Source organism: Pseudochaenichthys georgianus, chromosome 15, assembly GCF_902827115.2.
Source record: "Pseudochaenichthys georgianus chromosome 15, fPseGeo1.2, whole genome shotgun sequence".
In the NCBI taxonomy this organism is placed as follows: Eukaryota; Metazoa; Chordata; class Actinopteri; order Perciformes; family Channichthyidae; genus Pseudochaenichthys; species Pseudochaenichthys georgianus.
This window is the reverse complement of record NC_047517.1, coordinates 12,974,152-12,991,811: the sequence shown is the minus strand read 5'-3', so window position 1 is coordinate 12,991,811 and position 17,660 is coordinate 12,974,152. Positions and strand designations below refer to the sequence as shown.

Sequence of the window (17,660 nt, the reverse complement as noted above, 5' to 3'; positions counted from 1 at the left end):
TTTATTCTCCGCGGTGGGGGCCGAGGGAACCGGGCAGAGTTTTTCGCCAGTCAACGTGTTTTAAAGTTTAAATCATCCGACAAAATTATAAAAGTGCCGGTCAAAGGTCTTCTTTGTTATTTATTGAGCTTTAAAACAAATGAATAACGAATCTATATAATATAATAATAAAATACACGGAGCCTCTCTTTTTCCTCCCTCTCTTCAGACAGCGTCAGTGTCTGTCTCATGCAGCAGCTGATCCAGTAATGAGTGACCCGGCCGACAGTAAAAATAAACATATTTATAACTAGTTTAGGTAGTTTGAGAGGTGTCTCCGTCCTGTCAGATTAGACTTCACTCGAAGAAAGATAAATAATCTGAATTCAGTGTGCAGTTTACTTTGAGCAGCAGAGGTGGGGAGAGGCGGGGCTATTGCCTCATCATTATCAGAAAATGATCGTATAGGGCATACACACGGAGCCGTTGGACCACCCAGAGCGTTGCGTATGCCGTTCTATCCACCTTGGGACCCGTTATCGTTTGCGCAGTCGTTTAGTGCCGTATTCGGTCGTCCTCGTGCGGCCGAACGGTCTATATGACACTAAACAGTAACACAAACGACCGTTTTCGCCCTCGTGTGGCCGGGGCCTTAGTTCAAATGCGATTTAAAATGCTCTCAGGTTTTACACCTGTTATTATGAAATGTAGACTACATTTATTACGGAGTTTATTTCCAAGCCAACAAATTCACAGATCGTTGGCTACTGAGAGATATGCAAAATACACCGCATGTAGTACGACACAAACCTCCGCTGTGGATTTTCAAAACAAAATACAGTAAAACTATGGCCGCAGGCCCAAGTTGAACTCTCTGAGGCCTGCATGGTCTGCCTACAAAACAAAAATAAAAAAACGTTAATGCAGCCCCAACAACAGCCTCTGATGATCAACAGACTTCATGCAATGCTTCATCAGATGCATATATTAGATAATAATCTCTATCTCCCTCCTAACACATCTAAATCTACTTTCAGCATGGATCAATGTTCATAAAATACATTCATTGTTTGTTCTATATGCTTCTTGAAATCCTAAAAAACACATAATTTTTCTAGAACAGATTACAAATCGCCTGAAAATGGTACAATCACGTGGCAACATGGGTGACGGAGGTGTTGCGCTGGGCTATATCATGCAATCGAAAGTGAAACCTAAGCTCGCTCCATTGCGGAGACTGGCGAGACTTTTCGCTGAAAAGTTTGGGAACCCTTGCTTTAAACTACAGTGATTTCATGCTTTTCTCTGTTTTATATCATATTAAACATAATATTTTGGAATGACAAATCAAGAAAATGTACTTTGAGGATGGCGAAAACATGTTTTACCACTCGATTTTACAAATAAATAAATATACTGCTACCTTTTTGTATCATGGTGTACTTATCTTTGTTTTTTGTGTTTGTATTAGTAATAACGTGTGCCTACTTTTTTTTATATAATATGTAAGTCTACTCTTTTTAATGTAATGCAATATACTCTTGCTGTTATACCGTAAATGTCCTCGTTGCAGGACAAATAAAGGACTCTGATTCTGAAAGTAATCATTAGTTGCATCCTTTCACAACAACAACAACAACAACAACAACAACCATGATTAAAGATCAAAGAACCCCTCTTTCTTCCTGACACATGACACACACAGCTTCAGATGCTACACTGGAGCCGAGACACCAGGAAGCATAGGTGTGAGATAGAGGGAGAGGTGTGAAATAAAAACACACACTTTACAGCTCTGACTTCCTCTGACGAGTGACGAGAAACAGGGCGACAGAGAGCAACAACAACACCACCGACAGGAAACATTAGCATGAAAATGATAGCACAAAATGTAGCTAATGGTGAGTATTACCATACAGAGAATGGCTGGAGGATATGCTAGTTTTAGCCCACTGTAGCAGCATTTGTCATGAAGCACAGTCAGTGATTAGCTCAGTGAAAGGATCAAAAAGAAGTGAATGGCTGCCTTGATGGGGAGACAACAGAGGCCGTCTCTGTCATGGAAACGCCACCTGTGGTCCTTTCATTTCCTATGAGACACAAATCAAAGAGGAGCCAAAGCTAATGGTAATGTTCCGAAGGCTCCGACAGAATATATTGGTACAAGTTGTTAACCGGTAATTTCTCTGGAGGCTTTAAAACATTCCTGCTGAAGTAGCATCCGAGTGGATTGAAGCAACATCGATAAACAATAAAGTGACACAACAACTGACCACTGTATTGGTTTGACATGGAATCTTGGGAGTGAGGAGTTTATTGCCCTTTTCAGACATGGCATGTGCAGAAAACAGGAAGGGCCCAAAGCTAATATACCCTGGCTTTTAATCCAAAGTATAGTATGGACCGCAATTCCCACCAGGGTGAGATATAGAAAATGTGAAAAGGCAAACTCCACCAGATCCACAAAATGAATGATATGACTCCAATATGCTTCGGCAAACCTTAGCACAACAAAAACAATAGAAAATGTCAGCAGTGCTGCAGTATAGTATAAGAAATGTGTCTTAGGTCTGGTTCAGGTGAGATTGCATCAAGACTTTAACGCAGGGGCTGATTCAGAGATGTGCACGTTAAACACCAGAAACACATTGTTTAAACCAAAGTGATTGATAGAACAGGGGAAAAGCAAACAAGACGCTTTCTGTTTATTTTGTTTCTTTCAAGTTTGAATTAAATGTGTTTATCAATGATCACCAAGGTGAAATGACTGTTTCCCTCAAGGTAGTCTTGTTGCTTTGAGGAGAGCATATTACATGTATGGTTTACATTTGAAACAATCCATTAATTGGTCAAATCTATGTTTCTTGTGTCTATTATATATTCACTTCAACACGTGTAAAGCATCGCAAAGGAAAAGGGGAAAGAATAAGCGTCCGGTTTCCGTCACTGGTGATTCCATCTGGAGTCGATAAATAACCCTGACGACTGGAGTCATTTGTTGCCACTGAAGACAGAAGCCATATGTTATGAGTGTTGTCCAGTGAGATGCGGGCTTTAGATTGGAAAATAGCCAGATCAAGATTCTCTGCACTCCTAATTTATTTTTAAATCACATTATGTTCAAGTTTTACAACCCACAGCTCCAGACGCCAATGAGTACAATGTATCTCAATGCTCTATGAGAGCCTGCAGACTCCAGGCATGTGACCAATTCATATCACCAAATCTCTCCCCTTTGCATCTATAAGTTCTTCTGAAGGGACCTGTGTGTTTCTTGTGTTGTTCAGTCAACACAAAGCAACATTATGGTCGAGTGAGTGCTGTGCTTAAGGAGGACGGGTGTGTTTACTGTGTGTCCTTCAGCCCCGCCAGGTCGTTCACTTTCAATCCTGTGCGTCACCCGCTGCAAAGGAGGGAACTGGGGGAAAGGACACATGACTGGCATGTTATGCATGGGCGTTAGTTGGCTTTACAGTAAGACACGCAGGTTACTCCCGGCCTGTTGGGATGATAATGGTTCGCTAAGAATGGCCCGGAATACATTGGCATGTAAGCAGAGTGAGCGAGGCCACACAAAGAGAGTTCAAACATACTTCAGATCAGTGGATAACAGAGGAAATGATTGGGAACTGGAAACAACTCGATATTTAAAAATCAATGACAAATGTGCATCATTTATTGGTATAGCGTTAGATTGTCTGAACTACGTTTTTTTTTTTAATGTTCTGGCGAGATAGAAGAGATACCAAGGACAACAAGGAACACGGGGTGCCTTGGTGTCTACATGTAGTAACATATGCCTACAAACACCTCTTAAGGTAATAAAGAAGTATATAAATGCCTTTAAAGCCTCTTAATTGGAACACATTTTTTTATAAATATATTGAATGTTAGTCTGTAAAAAACAGGAAGTTGGTATTTCAGAAAATACTTGGGTGTAGAGTTGGTTCAGTGTGAGGTGTAATACATGGTAGATACTAGCTGGTCCAATTCTCAGGCCATGTGAAGATAGAATACAAATAGAGCTGTATTACTGTGGAGCTCTGTTTCCCTTTTGTCTTCCCAATCACAATCCTAATCAGTGCCCTCTTACACACTGCTGTCCAACCACAAGCCCTCTGTGCTCTATATATAAAGTGATCCCTCTGTTCCTGCCCTGAGTCTGTCACAATGCTGGAGGTCCAGGGAGGGTGAGCGGAGTTTGATTTCAGACCCAATTAGCCTGGAGGTATTTGGGTGGTGGTGGTGATGCTGCTGGTGGGGGGGGGGGTGGCGGTGTTGGAGGGTAGGATGGGGTTAAATTAGATTTGCTCTTCCTGTCCAGGACAATGGCGCCACTGTGGTTCACAGAAGAAGAGCTCCAATGCAACCTGATGTGAATCTACACAACATTTCTCTCCCACACACTAAACAGGTTTATTTGGATACACCTGGATTTTCTGATTAAAAGAGAAACACTTAACTATATTGGAATGAGTTGCAAAGTATTCTCCCCCTTAGATTAAAAGGCAATGTGAGTCCTACTCTTACTTATTGATGAAAGAATAACTGTTCTTTATTTTTAGCAGTGACACAAAATAGTCCTTCGCATTTATGAGAAAAGACACACACAAGCTAATAAACGATGCTATGCTATAGTAGCTTTACATATGACTGCTTGATACACATTTGAAAGCTTTCCCCCAACATTTTGATGGAAGAGTTTAACATTTTGAGAAACATGCTCAATCAAATTCTCTCTGAGAGTTGGATGATAATAAAGATATACTGACATAGCCAAGGCTAACTGTTTCCAGCCCTTATGCTAAGCTAATCCTGCTGGATTTAGATTCAGGTTTAGTATACAGACATTGAAAGAAAGCTAGTAGGCATAATAGTGTCAAACTATTCTTGAAATGTGTTCAAGATACACTTGGTATATACACTGCATAGTCAGTTTTGTCTGTTGAGCTGAATGACTTACTGGTTTTAGCAACAAAACACCACATTAAAACATTTCAATTTCATTCAAATGTCTTTCCTTCCTAAAGGGGGTGAGTGTTTAGCATTTTGTCATTGTGTGTGTTTGTGTTGCTGATCCCGTCTCTGTTCTCACATCCCTGCCTGTCCTCCATATCAAAGGGCCAGGAGTCGTCACCTCCATCTGAAGAAGATAACACCTCAGATACTTGACTCTGCAAAGGCAGGTCATAAAGCGCACACACACACACCCCACTATAGGCAGACTGACTGGCTGACTGGCGTGCAGGGGATGGGAACAAATCCACACACACACACACACACACACACACACACACACACACACACACACACACACACACACACACACACACACACACACACACACACACACACACACACACACACACACACACACACACACACACACACACACACACACACACACACACACACACACACACACACACACACACACACACACACACACACACACACACACACACACACACACACACACACACACACACACGAGACATTAAGCAGGTCACCAGGCTAAAGGGTTTCACTACCGGAATCTAACCTTTCAGGCCAAAATAATTGCAATTCAATATTTCATTCCCATTTATCATCAAAATATTCTAGCTAATAACTAGGACTTCATGATTAGGAAAATAAAACTAGTTGCGATTACGATGTTGGAGGGATTAAGCATTATTGCATCATAATTCTTATTGTTAATGATTAAAAAAGTGTTATTGAGTCTGTAAGAGGCTATTTCTATACCAGGATACCTCTGCAGCGCCACAACACTTTATTCATAATGATCATTTTAACACATATTTACTACATGTTGTGGTTACTGTGTTTTTTTGGTGCAACCTTAACTACATTTCAGGAATTCCAGTATGTATAAGTTAGGGAATATCTTTTCGGACAAACATTTTTTTTCACAAATACTTTTCTGTGAAAAACAATCAATTACACAACCTTAAATGAGGTTACACATTATAATGGCCCCTTGCACAACAAATGATAAATACATCCATCCATCTTCTCCCGCTTATCCGTGGTCGGGTCGCGGGGGTAGCAGTTCCAGCAGAGAGCCCCAAACTTTCTTTTCCCTGGCGACATCAACCAGCTCTGACTGGGGGATCCCAAGGCGCTCCCAGGCCAGCGAAGAGATATAATCCCTCCACCTGGTCCTAGGTCTACCCCTTGGTCTCTTCCCAGCTGGACGTGCCTGGAACACCTCCCTAGGGAGGCGCCCAGGTGGCATCCTAACTAGGTGCCCGAACCACCTTAACTGGCTTCTTTCGACGCGAAGGAGGAGCGGCTCAACTCCGAGTCCCTCCCTGATGACCGAACTGCTCACCTTATCCCTAAGGGAGACACCAGCCACCCTGCGGAGAAAACCCATCTCGGCCGCTTGTATCCGCGATCTCGTTCTTTCGGTCATGAATACATTCAAATAAAAATAAGTACTCTTATTTAGGACACTACTCTAACATGACAGCAAGCAAGACAGCTTTTTTGAAGTCACCCATGATCAATTTATTTTGAGTTTTCTTTACGATCTATGATTTAATTACATTTTAGAGATCATGAAAATGTTCTCTGAAATTTGACCAGCACTTCATTTGGGTGCTGACAGCATTATAAATGTATGAACATTTAAAAATAAATAAAACCTCTAACTTATTAACATTGACAAACAAAGTGATATGTCTGCCTCGTGATAGCAGTAATGCAATCCTGATGACTTCATTAAAAGCTCTCCGAGTACCAACATGTCTCAGCAGCTTACTGTCGTGTATTTCATTGTAGCAACATCACTTAAGTTGAAGCACTGAAGCAGAAAGATGACATATTTATTTTAATTGAAGGGTGATGTTGTACAGTCGCTGGGATGTGATGTGTTTTGGGTTTTGCTGTTGTTTTTCAGTCACATCAGGAACTCAACTCTCCCGGCCAAGTGGCTCATTCATTTGAAACAAGCGGACCAATTTACCGCCTCATCTCTTTTTGTTTCGCGCGCTACATTCCTGCTGTGCGTACGACAAGGGTCGACATAAAACAGGAATTTGCAAAAGGCAGTTTTCATGAGTTTCAGCGAAAGCCGAGTGGCGTGGCCTGGAGAGTGAAGTCACACCCAGGAATACAACGAGTGTCCAGGAGGGAATGTGTGCCAGATGACTGGAAGTAAAATACAACGTCTGTATTCTCCAAATGAGTCATACATGTGTATGGACAAAGAAGGACCTCTTTTACACACACACACACACACACACACACACACACACACACACACACACACACACACACACACACACACACACACACACACACACACACACACACACACACACACACACACACACACACACACACACACACACACACACACACACACACACACACACACACACACACACACACACACACACACACACACACACACACACACACACACACACACACACACACACACACACACACACACACACACACACACACACACACACACACACACACACACACACACAGGACACCCACTCTGCAATGATGCCTATTGTGTTCTCTTCCTGTTGTAAAGAAAACCTCCACGTCTCAGTCGTGTTGTTGAGCTCCAATCTGCTGACAGCTTATCAGCCCTGTCTGGCCTTATGTGCTTATGTACACATATAGATACACACATACACACAGCTTTTTGAATAAAATCCTTGTATCAAAACACTTTAAGGAATGTTTAAATGCGTTTCCTAGGCCTTGAGATAGTGAGACATTCTCTGCCTGTACAGGAAAAGGTTGGACTTGTCTCTAAATGGACAGTAAACACGTCTGTTTTCACCGGAGTTGAGTCTTCCCCCATGACTGCCCTCCCATTCACAAGCGGCTGGAGACTTTTGAGGAGGTGTTTTGCCGCCTTGTGTTATGTTATGAGATCCTATCAGTGGCGACAGACACAATAAGGGTGGCTCCGCGGAGGAAAGCTGGGAAAATACAGGAAGTGTGTGTTGTGAGGACAGGAAGTCGCACTGTGGTTGTTTGTGAGGGCCACTGGAGAGCTGGCAGCTGTCAGTCCTCTGATAGCAGGGCCCGGAGTAAGGAGTAACCGTATCCAAGTATCACAATAATAAAGTGTGTAATTACTTTCTGTTGCTTGACGATAAACCCAATCGTAAATCTGGAAAGGAAGACGAGCAAAGAAAAACTCGGCGTATTTTAACCTGCCGTAGCACTATATTAAAGGGGCCCTATTCTGCTTTTTGGGTTCTTCCCTTTCCTGTATTGTTATATAGGTTTGTGTGCATGTAAATGGTCTGCAGAGGCTAAAATCCCAAAGTTCCCTCCAGAGGGAGTTTCTCTCCCACACACTCCCCCCCTGCCTGAAACGCCTCCATTGGACTCCTTTGTTTACTTCTGTAACTAAATGACATCACCATGTAACACCTGTGCTTCTATTGCCTAGTGCTTTAACACATTGTACGTGATAGGCAAAGGGGCGAGGCATCTCTTAGCGGTTGACCAATCACAACAGAGCCGGCCAGCAAACCAATCAGAGCAGACTGGGCTCTGGTTTCAGACAGAGGGGGAAAAGAGGTGCTGCAGCACAGGCAGTATGAGGAAAATAAAGAGCTTTGTGAACATTAAAGCATGGAGACATGTCCCAGAAGAGACACTAAATACAAATATGAATCTGAAAATGAGCACAAGACAACAGGGCCTCAAATTCTTAAGAATTGTATCGATAATCCGATAAACCTGTCTCAACGTGTGCGAGAGGTAGTATCGTAAGGGTGCTACCTTGGGGATACAACTGCCATCAGTCTGAATACATGAGGGATTTGTGAGTGAATCTGAATTCTTGCTTTTATACAATCCTCAAAAAATAGACCTCATCTAACAATGACACATAACCGCCCGCACACGCACACACAATTAGCGCCCTTCATTCTGGGAATGCTCCCCAACCCTTAGCACGAAGTGATGTCATCAACATGCGTTTGTGGTGTTGTTATGTTTGCCAGAGTTTCCGTTAAAAAAGCTTTTTTCCGGTCAACATGTCCGTTTAAGTTTAAATCTTCCGGTCAAAGGTCTTCTTTGTTATGTATTGAGCTTTAAAACAAATTGATATGATTCGATATTAAACAAACTAATTATAGTAGATTAACTACATTATTCAAAAGTGTACGGTAACTTATAACAACACGGGAATAATAAACGGAGCGCTCTCTCTCTCCTGACAGCCCGTCAGCATCATGCAGCTCGCGGATCCAGTAATGAGTGACCCGACAGTAAAACTAAACATATCTATAACTAGTTTAGGTAGTTTGAGAGGTAATTAAAATAGCTACGTGTGATATTCTAACCTGAAGTGTGTGTTAGCCGCTCACTGCTGCATGTGATCATGCAGAGCTGTGTGTCCACTCGTCAGCAGCAGCTGATCTCTCTCTCCCGTCAGATTAGACTTCACTCGCGTTTATGTCCATATCGATCAGATCCAGCTAGTTCTAGCTAATGATATGACTACCTGCTTATTAAAAGACACCTAAACAATAAGCGTCGCTATGCAACCGGGTGAGGCCACAAAGTATAGCGCAGCATTATGCATTTGTTTACATGCCCACCGGAACCCCGAGGCATTACCAACAGATCAACGCACAATCAACCCACACAGGACATCTCTTTCTCCACATTAAGTGTTAGACATTAGAGTTGACTATTCTTGTCCGTCACATACTCTTTTGTCTGTCCCATAAGTGGCGCATCTGATGCGGTATTGCGCTAAGGGGAAATTATTTTGACCGGACATTTTGACCGGAGAGATTTAGATTTGCTGGTCTTCAGCATATTTTACCGGTCAAAGTCCGGTAATTACCGGCTAACTGGAACTCTGATGTGTGCGTGTGTCTGTTTATATATGTGTGTGTGTATACATTCCATTAATTACCACTGTTGTCTTGCACTGCTTTGGTATGCGTTTGAAACTAAGTGGGTGAGCGCGTAAATCACAAGTAACATATGTACACCATGGTTGTACTCAGCATGTATGTATGTTAATGTGTAATACTTGTGACTGTGTGTGTGTGTGTGTGTGTGTGTGTGTGTGTGTGTGTGTGTGTGTGTGTGTGTGTGTGTGTGTGTATGTGTGTGTGTGTGTGTGTGTGTGTGTGTGTGTACCTGTGCTGAGCAGAGATGCTGGTACATTACAGATGAAGTCACAGGCAGAATCTCGGACATCCTCGTCTTCATCCTGCAGCAGCGTGAACAGACTCCTCCACAGAGAAACTGTTGTGGTCAGACCTGACACACACATATGAACATATGTTTTACTTTATCCTTTTAAAGCTGCAGTATACATCTTGCCTGACTGAGGTAAATATCTCATCACGTGGTTCACATGTTGAGACTCACCAAGGGGCAGATGGGAGCTGGTCAGCACAGTGGCCGTACAGTTGACCAACACCTTGGCGGCCATTAGCTTCACCTCAACTGGCTGCTCCTCGCTGCAGCATGAGCACACCAGTGCCCCCCATTGACCTAAACAAGCCACTGCACTTGCACCCTAGATGACAAATTAAATAAAGCATTTAATTAAAGGTTACAGAGGAATTCTTATTAATCATTTCATTAACTAATGTCACTTCAGTTGCATAGAAGAGTATCCATTAAATGTCTTGTAGTAGGGTCATTACATCGTATGTTAAGCTAGCAGAAACATTGGACTGAGGTAATAACCAACATCTTTTTCTAGTGCATTTGTGAATTGTGATAGGAAGCAAAGGCTGCTAGAACATTTATCTTTAACAGGTGAGAGATTACGAGTACAGTCCGTCTTTACCTGAGGGTTAGAGCTCACCAGTTGTACCACAAGTCGAGAGACCAGCGTCAGAGCAGCACAGTGGAGTTCCACACTGAAACACAAAATCAACACCTGATACCAGCTCCAAAGGACTAATAATAACTTGGTTAGTTTATTTTAAATGTCTGATCTGAAAGGGGGAATCTCTCCTCTGTAGCTCTTTATGACGTGAATCCCCCTTTGTTCCCCTAATATACAGTTTATATATATATATATATATATAAACTGAAGGGGGTTCCTGCAAAAGAGTCTATTAGGAAGCAGGCAAACTCCGGCTCTGAAAAGTGATGCCAATCTGTAAGTGCCTTAAACTGCTAACTTTTTATTGAATAGCAAGGGGCCATTTCACCAATTGTGGAAAGGAGTCTAAGGCTGCGGCCACACGAGGACGAAAACGGCTAAACGCATCGGATTAACGCAAACGCAATCGCAAACAAGCTTCCGTCCACACGCAATATTCACCGGATAGTGTCTGTCCACACGAGACCGCTCCGTTTAGCTCCAACCGCTGGAGAAGCTGCAGTACATATGCCGAGCCTGTAGGTGGCACTGTAACTTCCTCCACAAAAGCAGCGAAGAAGCATGGTTGTCATGGCCCTTCTGTTTATTCTCCGCGGTGGGGGCTGAGGGAACCGGGCAGAGTTTTTCGCCAGTCAACGTGAATTAAAGTTTAAATCATCCGACAAAATGATAAAAGTGCCGGTCAAAGGTCTTCTTTGTTATTTATTGAGCTTTAAAACAAATGAATAACGACTCTATATAATATAATAATAAAATACACGGAGCCTCTCTTTTTCCTCCCTCTCTTTGGACAGCGTCAGTGTCTGTCTCATGCAGCAGCTGATCCAGTAATGAGTGACCCGGCCGACAGTAAAAATAAACATATTTATAACTAGTTTAGGGAGTTTGAGAGGTCATTAAAATAGCTAAGGGTGATGATCTGACTTGAAGTGTGTGTTTTGCTGCAGCGGGAGGAGCTGCAGGCGAGCAGAGCTGCGTGTCTCCGTCCTGTCAGATTAGACTTCACTCGTGTTTAGGTCCATATCGAGAGAAAGATAAATAATCTGAATTCAGGGTGCAGTTTGCTTTGACGCGGGGGTGAGCAGCAGAGGTGGGGAGAGGCGGGGCTATTGCCTCATCATTATCAGAAAATGATCGTATAGGGCGTACACACGGAGCCGTTTGACCCCCCAGAGAGTTGCGTATGCCGTTCTATCCACCTTGGGACCCGTTATCGTTTCCTCAGTTGTTTAGTGCCGTATTCGGTCGTCCTCGTGTGGCCGAACGGTCTATATGACACTAAACAGTAACGCAAACGACCGTTTTCGTCCTCGTGTGGCCGCAGCCTAAATGTATAGAAGTCTATGAGAAAATGACCCTACATCTAACTTGATTAAATACCCCATGAAACATTTTCCTGATGACTTTATGGTCTCATCGATTTATTTCAAGTCTTTTTCATTACAGCATAATGTTTATTTTGTAGATCATTTGGAGTCAAATAGATAATAATGCTGGGTATGCAAGTTTAGAGTGTGGCTAGATGGTGATAGAAGCGGTCACTACAACTGCATCACTAAGAAAAGGTTTGTCCCCGTTGTACTAAAAGACACTCTAAAGAGTCTGGTGTACTTTTCTTTTGGTAGGTATATTTATTCTAAAGCATATAGCTAAAACAACGAGGGTAACTTAACTTATTTTGGGCTGTTTGGAAGTACAGTGTTTTTTCTTGTGTTTTTTTTTTTTAGCACTTGGGTGAACTAACCCTTTAAATTTTATATTGGTGCAGTAAGAGGGTCTGAAATGAAAATGTTCTCCACGGGACGTTCTGTAAAAAAGGCTACGCACATTAAACACCGCGGCACCGTCAACTACACACACATCACTCAACTGTATTGACTTACAACCCACAAAAGAAGTGTGCTGGTGCTCACCACTACATTATGGATCACAATACCCAGAGTGCCCAGAGTGCCATTCAACCACACGGCAGACAAGGGCAGCCAGCAACCCAATCTCGTCCTTCCCCGGCTCTAATCATAACCCTGGGGCCGCTCCAAAGGGAAAGTGGATCCTCGGGTCCAGGGATTGTGGCCAGGAAAAGACTTTACAGGGCTAAAAGCCTTTGTAATCCAATCCTCATTCAAGCCTGTATTCTCTTGTCGGGGTGAGCAAAGTACAGCGGTGGCTTGTCAAGGAAGGTGTGTGTGTCTGTCAATGCTTGTCAAAGGGCTTACAGTGTAAGCAGTAGCACACACACACAAACACTGGGACAGTCTTTTGCCAAATCACTTTGTGGTAAGAGGGGCCCAACGTTTCTCATAAACTCTCGCAAAAGTACTGGTTGGAGCCTGACAGGTGTGAATAATCTAATGTAGGATATCAGCTTTCATCTGCGTTTTTTACATTTTAAAACCACCAATCTCTGTTGCTGGTGGACAATTCGGTAACCTAAATACTGCAAGGATACACAAAGACCCATGAAGAAAGGGGCCAGAAACTCCAGGTGTGCCCAGGTGCAGCCAGTGAACCTGCGAGCCCCTCCTCCATGGACGTTGGCTCTGAATGAAGGCTTGACAGCCAGGGCTCTTTCACAAATGGATGCTGCCAGAACAAACAGGAAAATGGAGAAGGAGTGTGTGGTTGCATTTGAACATGTACTCCCTTCATGTCACTTCAATCCGTCACAGCTAAAGGCTGGCCTGGGATGGTGTGTGACAGCGAGTGTTCAGGAGGTGGCAACGTGTTTTGGAGTAACAACCCAGAAATTAAGTGATGATTCAAGTATTGGCTTGTTACATATTCCAAGGCATTCCATCAGATCTCTGTGGAGCGATGAGGAGACTGCCGCCTTTTTTTGTCTCTATCGTAGACCATTTCAGTTTTTCAGTTAATTGTCACAAAAGTGTTTTTGATGGATTGCCTTGGTAACGGTAACCATTGTCCTCAACTCTCCATTTGGGCAAACATCACCATTTGTTCCCCACACCTGCAGAACTAATGACACCCCCTGGGCAGAACAGCTGAGGTGTCTTCAATGTCCATGACACATTTGAAATACAGTTTTGCAGTGCTGTGAAACACTGTTTTATTTAAGTGCTTATTCGTGGTTGTTTTTATTGGTTGTAAAAAGGTGATCAGAAGGTGATTTAAGTGACCTTGAACGTGAGTATTTCAGAAACCGCTGATTCACTGGGGTTTTCACGCACAACCGCACAAACCTAAGGTGCACAGACAATGGTCCGAAGAAGAGAACATATCCAGAGAGCGGCAGTTCTCTGGGCGAAATGCCTTGTTGGTGCCAGAGGTCCGAGGAGAATGGCCAGACGGGTTCAAGAAGATAGAAAGGCAACAATAACCCAAACAAACAGAACCAAGGTATGCAGAAGACCATCTCTGAACACACAACACGTGGACACTTGAAGCAGAGGGGCTACAGCAGAGCAGACCACACCGGGGGCCACTCCTGTCAGCGAGGAACAGGAAGCTGAGGCTACAACAGGCTCACTATAATTGGACAATAGAAGATTGGAAACATGTTGCCTGGTCTGATGAGTCTCCATTTCTGCTGCGTCAGAATGTGCCGTTAACAACATGGATTCATCCTGCCTTGGACCAACGGTTCAGTCTGGTGGTGGTGGTTAATGGTTTGGGGGATATATGTTCTTGGCATACTGTGGGCCCCTTGGTACCAATTGAGCATTGTTTAAAAACCACAGCCTATCTGAGTGTTGTTTCTGACCACACGTATGCATCCTCTGATGGCCACTTCCAGCAGGACGCCATGTCACAAAGCTCAAATCATCTCAAACTGGTTTCTTGAACATACCAATGAGTTCACTGAACTCAAATGGTCACCAGACCTCAATCCTACGGAGCACCTTTGGGATGTGGTGGAACGGGAGACTTGCATCATGGATGTGCAGCCGACACACCAGCAGCAGCTGCGTGATGCCATCATGTCAATATGGACCAAAGTCCCTGAGGAATGTTCCAGCACCAGGAAGGCCGTTCTGAAGGCAAAAGGGGGTCCAACTCGGTACTAGCAAGCGGTACCTAATGAAGTGGCTGGTGAGTGTAGATGTCTGATTGTATAGAGAGAAAAGTACCATACTTCTCACCTATGTATTACCTCAGTACAGATTGTTATAAGGAGGGTTTGGTACCAATGGCTAGTGTTAAGTCTCCTTCGATACATCATAATGATCATATAGTCAATTGGTCCCATTTTGAGTGATGACAAAGAAGGATATGCTTCAGAGACAGGCTTCCTTGTGATTAGCAAGTCCAGAAATCTGGGTCAACATAGACAGCGATCTAAACTTCAAAAGCCATATTAATCATCTCACAAGATCAGCTTCCTCAAGTCCTACTCTGAGAAATGAATGGAATGATCTGTTAAAGGCAGACCACACTAATGTAGTGGTCTGTATTCGACAGATCTCAGCTGTGCTCAGTTTAAATGCTTCTGCGAGTGTTTCTCCTGGGAGTGAAACCTATACGCACATTACCCGTGCATTCTGCAATCCTTCCCTCTACAGCAGTGTTAGAGCAATGCTCTTTCAAAGTGTCTTCACGTGGGGAAGGGTGTGTATTTCTGTGAACTTGTGTCTTTTCTCCTCTTGTACATTCTGCACTTGTTTTATTATTATATGTCGATTTGATATAAAGCACAGTGAGTTGCATTCTTTATAAATAAGGTTCAATTGGTTTGACTTTTGGGGGGGAAGTCATGACAAGCATCATATTCTTTCAAATAAATATCAGTCAGAAGTGTGTGTGCGCAGTTTCCAATGCGTTGAATGTCCGCTATGTGAACTCTAGCTGTATAATAGCTGTCTAATGCTTCGGCCCAAACAGAGGACACATCAGGATTATTTGCACATGGACATGTATATGTGTCTTCTCTGACCTGTGAGTGGAGGTCTGAGCCAGAGCAAGAAGGTGCAGCAGGAGCTCCTCCTGGGACAACATCTTAACACCACCCGACCATGAGAGTGCAGTGGTGGTGCTCAGCACACACAACACAGAGAGGACCTGAGAGGAGGACAGAGACAAAGAGACTGTCACACGGAGTAAGACGATATGAATGCAGTCACTGTTTTCACCTCCATCCCACACACACTCCGAGCTACTGGTGAGGGACGTTGCTCAGGGCCGTCCATCAACACAGCTTTGGTGTCCTCTCTGCAGCGCGGCTGGCAAGTTGCCCTGGAGGGTATTTTTACACACCGGTCAGATCCTCCCTACGCACACCCTGACCACGGGTACACAGCTGCCTCACACACACACACACACACACACACACACACACACACACACACACACACACACACACACACACACACACACACACACACACACACACACACACACACACACACACACACACACACACACACACACACACACACACACACACACACACACACACACACACACACACACACACACACACACACACACACACACACACACACACACACACACACACACACACACACAAACACATGCATGAAGATGGGTGCAATAGCACAGGTTCATATCATGTTGTGTCTCTGCTGGGACATGTCTCCATGCTTTAATGGTCAACAAGCGCTTCATTTCTCTCATACTGCTGCAGCACCTCTTTTCACCCTCTGTCTGAAACCAGAGCCCAGTCTGCTCTGACTACAAGTGTTACATAGTGATGTCATTATGTCCAGGGAAGTAAATACGGAAGTATATAAGTATATATATATATATATCTATGCAATACACAAAATAAAATATATTACATTTGTGATGCATACCAGGACAAGAAATGTAAGCATTTGATAAAAGTACATTTTGTTAACTTATTAGAGTCAACCGTAATGAGGGATGTTTGGTTCTTGGGTTTGGATATATCTTTGTGTCGCTCTTTTCCATTCGAAAATATGATCAACAGCCAAATCAACATTTCTTTTTTTATGTTTGATGAATAACATGTTAGTTTGTTTTTAGTTTTTTTTTTTTTTTTCGAGCGTGTAAAACCAAGGAAAATACAAATGAAACAAAAGATGATACAGACATGATACAGTACTATACAAATGAATGCAATAACTAAACGAAATATTTAGACACAAGTGAAGTAAACATCTGAATGTGTCATTTGAACGTTTTATTTCCACGAGTCTGAAAGAAAACATGTTTAAAGCAAAACAGCCCAAACTCTCAAAAACTGACCAAAGCATGAACATGATTTGTTTGCCTGGAGTGTCACGCGTTTACCTCCTCAACTCCATGTTCTGCTTCCTTCACTCCTCACTGCCCCCCCCCTCTCCATGCTCCGTCACTCCTTCAGAGAGCGAGGCAGCTGAACGAGTCAGAGGAGGGAAAGTTGAGTTTTCCACCGCGCGAGACCCCGTTAAAAACACACATCCAGCCGAGAACACATGTTGACATTCCTGCTGCATATCTCAATGATTATTATTCCTTTCAAGGCCCCAACCTGTTATTAGAGCTTTAAAATAAAGCTGCTTTTATAGGATCTGTGTGGGCGGAGAGCTGGCGCATGCAATGTCTGTGTGTAAACATGTGTGTGTGTGTGTGTGTGTGTGTGTGTGTGTGTGTGTGTGTGTGTGTGTGTGTGTGTGTGTGTGTGTGTGTGTGTGTGTGTGTGTGTGTGTGTGTGACTGTATATGTGTGTATGTGAGCAGTAAAAGGGAGCGAGGTAGACCTCCCCTGCTGGTGTGTTGTTCTGACTGACTCTGAATGGCTCATAGTTCAGTCAATACAAAGTGTTTGTCATCATTAGATTAAACAAACAATAACAATAACTTGTATAAAAACACTGGATTTAAATGCAGGAAGGAGTCCAACACCTGGACATGAG

General features: G+C 43.3%; 1 protein-coding gene across 1 annotated transcript in view; it reads right to left on the bottom strand.

Moving 5' to 3' along the window:
- The window catches only part of LOC117459754 (tRNA (32-2'-O)-methyltransferase regulator THADA-like), a 141,955-nt gene that overhangs the window by 13,079 nt on the left and 111,216 nt on the right, over positions 1-17,660 (bottom strand). The window contains exons 34-37 of the mRNA XM_034100852.2: positions 15,717-15,841; positions 10,784-10,856; positions 10,357-10,507; positions 10,123-10,245 (exon numbers count right to left, since the gene is read on the bottom strand). Coding sequence (XP_033956743.1) covers positions 10,123-10,245; positions 10,357-10,507; positions 10,784-10,856; positions 15,717-15,841 — 472 coding nt within the window. The remainder of the gene's footprint in view (positions 1-10,122; positions 10,246-10,356; positions 10,508-10,783; positions 10,857-15,716; positions 15,842-17,660) is intronic.